Below are 7,621 nucleotides of genomic sequence, written 5' to 3'. Positions count from 1 at the left end.
AAACTTGAAGGGGGAACAATCAGACTTATGTATATTCCTTCAAGTCGTCAAACAGCAGACATTCTGACAAAAGCGCTTCCAAAGGCCACCTACGAAAACATGAAAAGCAAGTTGGGAATGCTAGACATCTACCACCCAACTTGAGGGGGAGTGTGGAAATATGGGATTATGATTTGTAATTAAGTGCCAAGATTAGAAGGATTGTGTTAGGATACTTTCTATTTTATGGATGAGAGAATCTCTCCTTGTGTTAGGATACTTTCTATTTTATGGATGAGAGAATCTCTCCTAATTAGTTATTGTTTCCTTAGAGATAGTGATTGTGCATATTATATGGCTTAGATTAGGAATCCCACTTGTATATATATAGGTCACTTTGTATTCAGTTTTGACACAGAAAAAAAGAAGAATATTTTCTTCAGAATGCCTTGTGGTTGGATTGATTTATGCATGTACATAGAATACTGCAAGAGTAAAATTTAATTATTACAGGAATTCCTAAATTGAAGCTCAGATCCAATGCCATACTGTTAGGATATATATGTATAAATTTGTCACTGTAAATGGGATGTAGTCCTGTGGAGACTGTTGGTCATTCTCTTCCATGTTGGCCTTCTTTTGGAATAGTTTACATACTGTCCTTTTGTCTCAGTATCTGAGGACCTCATTACTCATCAGATAACAGTGCCCATTCTCATATGGTAAATGTTCACATCAACATTGGTCCAATAGAGAATGAGAATGGGGATGGGAATAGGAAAAGAGAATGGAAATGGAAAATCGATTCCATTCATTCATAATGTATTATTTGGATTATATCTTTTTGACATAAGGAGAAAAAGACTCGTGTTTGTATAAATATTATTATACGACTCAATAAATATGAACTTGTAAAAGATGTTTTTAAAATTGTTTTCGAAAAAATGGAAAAATAAATTAAAAACTTTTTAAAAATAAAAATATTATTTTAACATCAAGGCTTTTGGAACTTCTTCGTATGGATTTGTTTGGGCCTTCTAAGGCTTTCAATATTTTTGATATTTTTTATTCTTGCTTTTTTAAAATTTTGTAACATGGTCCAAATTGAAAGAGCTTTACTATGACACCTCCTCACCGTTGTGCTGTCATCCGCGGGAACGTCTTCTGCGGTTTCTGTAGGACGTTAAAACTGCGAAAGTGTTGCTTATACATTTTTGACAAAAGTCTAACTCTGACCATTTCATCAACACTCTCAGCTTTCACTCTCAAATCTCTAAATCTAAGCCCATAAACCCTACTACCCCATTCAATTTCCCATCCGGATTTCATATTACATTTCATGTAGTGGAGCTGTTTCTCAATTCGGATTAACAAGAATAATAAAAATGTCATCCATACATCAAAGGCAGCAATTGCAGCAGCAGCATCAGCAGCATCTTCTCTCGGACTCCTACCCAATTGCGCTCCGCAGCTCGCCAAATTGGGGAACATCCATCTCCGTTTTCGGCCGAACAGGGCTCTTGGTGCTCTTGACGTTGGTGGTAGTATTGGGTGTTGTGCTGCCAGGAATGAGAGCGCCTGATGGCCTGTTTGGTGGATCCAAAGTTTCGGTTTCCAAATGGCGAGAGTACACATTGGAAGAGGCTGTCCCCTTTGCGGCCAAGAACGGGACTTTGATCGTTTGTGCAGTGAGTCAGCCTTATTTGCCGTTTCTCAATAATTGGTTGATTAGCATTTCCAGGCAAAAGCATCAGGACAAGGTGCTGGTGATTGCTGAGGACTATGCCACGCTTTATGCTGTGAATGACAGGTGGCCTGGCCATGCTGTTCTTGTTCCGCCTGCCCCAGATGCTCAAGTTGCCCATAAGTTCGGTTCTCAGGTATATAGCATTTGGCTTTGATTACCGACTTTTCTCACGCCCCAAACAAATGCCCAATTCAGGTGAAAGATCAGCCAATCTATTAGCCTCCATGTAAGCAAGATCACAGTGAAAACCCTCAAACCATAGAGGTTAAGCCTTGTGATTGTGATGCTTTCCTTCTTTGTTGCAATCTATTTCGGTGGTTTAAGGATCTTGGTGGTGAAGTTAGGAACTAACAGAGAAATTTTTCCTGACTACCATTCAATTTTGTGGTCATTGAAGATCAGTACCAAGACCTCACAGGCAGTAGGAGGGTTGTTTCCCTCTTTTTAGTGATATGGATTTCTGGCGTCACTTCCATTACTGGTCATGTGTTTTGGTTCGAAGTTTTGCATGCTCTATGTGTGGAGGCCCTTATACATGATACCTGGGTTAGGCTTTTTTATATTTTATTAGTTTGAGTTAGTAGCAAAATCAGTACCAGAAAACCAACCTAGAAAGTAGAAGGGTTACTTCCCTTTGTATAGTAGCATATATATTTCTGGTATTTGTATATATGATAGGTGGGTTGGCTTCTATTCTTCGTTGGTTATTGGTATATGTACCAATCCAAATGATCATGAATTTGAGGAAATTCCCATTGGATGTATGCTACTTTGTTGGGTGAGTTAGCCAGGATGCTGCCAAGATGTCCATGGGTTTGGTTTCTAACTCACTTTATTATCTTTAACACCAGCTTTTGAATTCAACACTTCCCCCTTTTTTTCTTTATTTTTATTTTATTTTTTCCATTTGAGGTGACATCTGTCCTTCCCTACAACACGTGAACTAAGAATGATCACAACAACAACCTTCATTAAAGAACCCATCTTTTCATTTCATGTGCTGTGCATGTTTTTTTCTCAGCCTCTACATAAATGAGGGAACTAGAGATGTATATTTCGAGCTATATTTTTATCTGTCTGTACATAAATGAGGGAACTGGAGGTGTGTATTTTGAGCTCAATTCTGGTTTGAAAAATGGCATTCTCAATGTTTGTAGGGTATATTTGCTCCTGTAATTTTTTTTCAATCTGAAGTTCCCTGGTAGAATGGATTTATGCTATACACTTTGTCTTTCTCATTTTCATTTCTTGCTGATATTGATCAATCATCAATGTGGGATTAATTTTTGAAGTTTGATTGCTTGATTTCATTATACAGGGTTTCTTTAATTTTACTTCTCGAAGGCCTCGCCACCTACTGTACATTTTGGAGCTTGGATACAATGTTATGTATAATGATGTTGACATGGTATGGTTGGCTGATCCATTTCCTTATTTGCGAGGAGATCATGATGTGTACTTCACTGATGACATGACTGCAGTATGTACACCAACTTGCTTTTAACTTTTCGTGTGGTCTCATTTATGTTGTAAATTTATGCCATCTATGGAGAATGGGACAGTCATTCATGTGTGCTGCCATTTATTATCCAATATCAACTCTAAAATCCAATTTTACATATACTGGAAATGTCTACTTTTCTTTTCCATTATTAGAGGAATTTTATGCCTGTGCTATCATTGGCAGGGCCAATGTTTTTGATGTTGAGAGGACAAATATCAATCTGCTAGGATACTAGTTGAGTTCAATGTGATACAAAGTCAACTTCCTCTTTGACAACATCAGAACACTACATCACAAAATACCCAAGTCTGAACCCATCCTACTTGACTATCACATTGAACTCCCAAACTCTTGCTTTTGAGGTCCTCCAGGCATCCCTCATAAATCAATTGAGAGACAACTCATTAGTATTCAAAATGACCCTTGAAAACCAAGAACTGTCCATACAGGTGGGATTTAGACACTGTATCATGAATTTGAGTAGAGTCAGCATAACTGGAGAAGATTTTTCAATAATTGTGCTACAATTTGTAGCTGCCATATGTACCCTGACTAAACTTCCTGTAGGTCTTGTTAGCGATCAGATTAAGACAATTTTACGTGCCCCTGATATCTTGCTCTAACAACTGTGCAATGTATCCAATACCTAAGGTGCATATTCTTATCATGCATAAAGTGTGCAATTTTGGTTGCTTTATCCATTTCTTTTGTTCTTTTTGGGTGGCCAGGTGAAACCTTTGAACCACTCTCATGATTTGCCACCTCCAGGGAAAAAGGGCCGCACTTATATATGCAGCTGCATGATTTTCATGCGCCCCACTGATGGAGCAAAACTGGTTATGAAAGAGTGGATTGAGGAACTTCAAGCTCAGCCATGGTCCAATGCGAAGAAATCAAATGATCAGCCTGCCTTTAACTGGGCACTGAACAGAACTGCAGCACAGGTATGTACTGTGCACCTTCCCGTTACTGCCTTTCTTGTATTTTTATGAACCATTAAATCATTATATATTGGAAGTTCATGCATTTTTATGCAATTGTTGAAGTTAAAATGTTGAAAAGGCATGTGAGGGTTTGATTTTATTAAAGCAATGTATTAAAAGGTGACTTCAAGGCTTGGAACTCAAGGCTCGCCTTCCTAAGAATGGAGGATCAGAGAAATGCCTTGGGGCTCAATGCCTACTCTTGCACCTCAAATATGTTTGTCTCATACATTAGCCTGTTGTGTATATGCCCACATGCCTGATGCATTAACCAGAAAATAAGTTCTACTCAACAAGGATTAAAAGAATAATTATTCTTTAACACTTATCATTTACATGTGTAATGTATTTATCTGTTTATATATTTTGAAAGCTCTATTTTACATTAAATATTTCCTCTACTCTTAAAGTTGGTCTTTCATGATTCCTTTGCATTTTTTCCCTCCCTCCTCCCCTGATTTTTCTGTTGATGGTTGAGTTGCTTGTATACTACAGAGCTGTTTTAAATTATTGTTTAATATTTCGTAATTAATTTATTATTTTGTTTAAATAATGAGGGATTATGAGACTTAACCTCCCCTTATAGCATATGCCTCCCTCCCTTGGACTTTCAATTGATGGTTGTTTGCCTTTACACTATATGAATCTCCAAAATTATTTTTAGCCTTAATCAATTAATTAATCATCTTAAATTATGAGGAATTATGAGGCTCAACCTCATCCCTAGAGGAAGCCTTTGATTAGGAGGCTGAAATACTAGTTTGATAGATATACCTCCGTTGAATAGGGCCCATTTTAGCTTGAATAAACCAGTACTCATATTTATTTGTATGGTTCAGTTAATAAAACAGGATTGTGATGCTTAGTTTGTGTACGCTATGCAGTGGAAACTTCATCATTGTTCTTTGGTACTGTTAGCCAAGCAGCATGTTAAGAAGTGTTTTCCTTCTTTCATGCCAAGCACAACTGAAATAGAAGAGTGGTGACTCAAGGATACATGTACTCAATTTTTTTCCTTCTATCATCTTTTATTATCTTTGTAGTTTGTCTTCTCAAGGTATCACCCTCAAATCCCTAAAGCTGTTCACTTCTGCCACTGATTGGGAATCTTTGTCATCTGTCCTCCAAAATATTAGATTTTTAGAAATTTATCATTTCCACTTCACTTTCCAAACGTCAATTCTTTAGTAAAGTTTCAATATTTTGCTCTTTACTCTCTCTGTATGATGCACATGAGTTGGTATTTCTAGAGGATATGTTCTATACGATTAATGTACCAAGACTACTGCCTCTGTAAGGCTTTGTTCATATATTATTTGTTACATACTTTGAACACAAGATCAAATTTATGCTGCATGGAGAAGAATTACCTGATTTATGACTGGAGTTACTAATATAAAATTTCAAATTGGAATTGATTGGTTTCTTCCACTGATTTAGCATCTAATGATAACGTTGATCACTTTGCTACAGGTGGATCTCTACCTGCTTCCCCAGGTAGCATTTCCTACAGGAGGATTATACTTCAAGAACCAGACATGGGTGCAAGAAACAAAGGGGTTGCATGTTATCATCCATAACAATTATATCACAGGTTTTGAGAAGAAGATAAAGCGCTTTCGTGACTTTGGGCTCTGGTTGGTAGATGATTATGCACTGGAGTCCCCGCTTGGAAGGATATAACTAGCTGAAGGATCTTAAGGATACCCGTCTACAGCTCAGTCATGCTTGAACCCAGCATGAAATGCAACCTGTGATTAGCTCTGTCATTTGTGCACATCAGCCTCAGATGTGGAATCATATGGAAGGATGGTCAGCATTGGCTTCCAATTTTTCCCCGTGCTACTTGCCTCCTACACTTCCAAGAATTGCACTGAATGCCAACTGCAGAAAGTGCAGCTCTTTTCTGGATTTGTTTTTCCTATTTTCTGAGTTAGTTTGGCATGAAGAAGACGAAGCTGAGTTTGAATAGTTCCTCTTGATGTTCTTTTTTCCAGAATCCCCACATTCTTTACTACCTATGAACTGCTCAAGCCTGAATTCTGCCTATTGTACTTGGTAGGGTGAAATTTTATGTACCCATTGAGGCAAAGCACCCCAATGTTTTTGGTTCCAAGTTCTGTATCATTTACTCATACTTTCATCTTAAAAATGCTTCTAACATAGTGTTGTTGAGTAATGTTTGCTGAATTGCATTTTCTTTTCAATAACTATAGAGAATTTAAACCGCAAAATCCACAAGCCAACCTATGTTCACTTGCATGAGATTGCAGTAAGGAAAGCAACAAGAAAGGGACAAGGTAATACTAAATTACAAAATAGCTCTTCCCTAACTTGTATTATTCTAAAGAGAATTTACAAGAATACTCAGCCTTCTCTTAAGCAAAACTCCCAACACTCTCTTGGTCAATTCATGCTTTGAATGGCTGATGGCCAAATTATTTATAGGCTTCATCAACTAAAAACTTTCTATATATCTTGGAACAAACTATTTGAATTCAAATTGAAACCCTTTTAAATTCAAATTCAAATTTTAATTTCGGATATCTTCAGCCTGTTGTTGTTGTCACCCGTTGGCAACATCCAAGGCTTACCTCCTTAGTAGTGTCACTTATTCTCAAGCTCAACAACCCATGCTACCATCTTAGAACTACTTGCTTGCTTGCACATGCACTTGCCATTCGATACTTGTAGGAAAGATTGGTTTGACCTATGCTAAGTGGTTTTTGTTAAGGTAGTCTTTGAAAGTAGGACATGATATAATAGAATAAGTTTTTATTATTATATTTATAAATTACGATTTATGGTTTCCAATTTTAACTTAGATTGTGTTATTTATTATTTGAGCATTCATGCATGCATCACTTGCATCTTACATGACTAAAGTGCATTAAGAATTGCATAGAAAATAAAAGTCATAGGCTTTTTATAAGATGATAAGTTGTTTACGATTGTTCATGGAATTAGACAATCCATTTGAGACTATAGCACACTACTTCCTAATCAGAGAAAAGACTTGTCTTGGTCGGGATAAATTTCTTATGGTGAATACATTAGGATATATGATTATATATTAAATAGGACCTATGGTAAGTCATAACATCGACTATTGAATAGTTATGACTCACTCATATTTCAATTTGCACCTCTTTTTTTTTTTTTTTTTTTTTTTTTTTTTTTTTTTTTTTTATCTTTTCTACATACTTCACAAACTCACTCATCTTCCTAAATAAAATAATCTTTTTATTTTAATTATTTGATTTTTATCCTTTATAATTATTTTGTTAAATTACCAATCCACCCCAAGCTCGTGCACAATTCAGGTTCTCGTATGTTATTAAGTAAAATGATTATTTTAAAATTTATGTTATATAAATGATATGATTAAATAGGCTAAAAATTAAATGT

The 7,621-nt window shown here is 36.3% G+C and overlaps 1 protein-coding gene across 1 annotated transcript; it reads left to right on the top strand.

Moving 5' to 3' along the window:
* Positions 1-1,097: 1,097 nt before the first annotated feature.
* LOC117927563 (UDP-D-xylose:L-fucose alpha-1,3-D-xylosyltransferase MGP4-like) lies at positions 1,098-6,392 on the top strand. Its single transcript, XM_034847129.1, has 4 exons — positions 1,098-1,859; positions 3,045-3,206; positions 3,959-4,174; positions 5,687-6,392. Exons 1-4 carry the CDS (start codon positions 1,365-1,367, stop codon positions 5,894-5,896), a joined length of 1,083 nt encoding a protein of 360 aa, XP_034703020.1. The 5' UTR covers positions 1,098-1,364; the 3' UTR covers positions 5,897-6,392.
* Positions 6,393-7,621: the final 1,229 nt, after the last annotated feature.

This window comes from Vitis riparia, chromosome 13 (assembly GCF_004353265.1).
Source record: "Vitis riparia cultivar Riparia Gloire de Montpellier isolate 1030 chromosome 13, EGFV_Vit.rip_1.0, whole genome shotgun sequence".
NCBI classification, from domain to species: domain Eukaryota; kingdom Viridiplantae; phylum Streptophyta; class Magnoliopsida; order Vitales; family Vitaceae; genus Vitis; species Vitis riparia.
The sequence above is the reverse complement of the archived record's forward strand: the minus strand, read 5'-3'. Positions and strand labels throughout refer to the sequence as shown.

What these genes read in the sequence shown, in the direction of transcription:
- LOC117927563 (XM_034847129.1), top strand. Translation starts at nt 1,365, where the DNA reads ATGTCATCCATACATCAAAGGCAGCAATTGCAGCAGCAGCATCAGCAG. An exon ending in TCACTGATGACATGACTGCA is followed by an intron (nt 3,207 to 3,958) that starts GTATGTACACCA and finishes TTGGGTGGCCAG; the next exon opens with GTGAAACCTTTGAACCACTC. An exon ending in TGAACAGAACTGCAGCACAG is followed by an intron (nt 4,175 to 5,686) that starts GTATGTACTGTG and finishes ACTTTGCTACAG; the next exon opens with GTGGATCTCTACCTGCTTCC.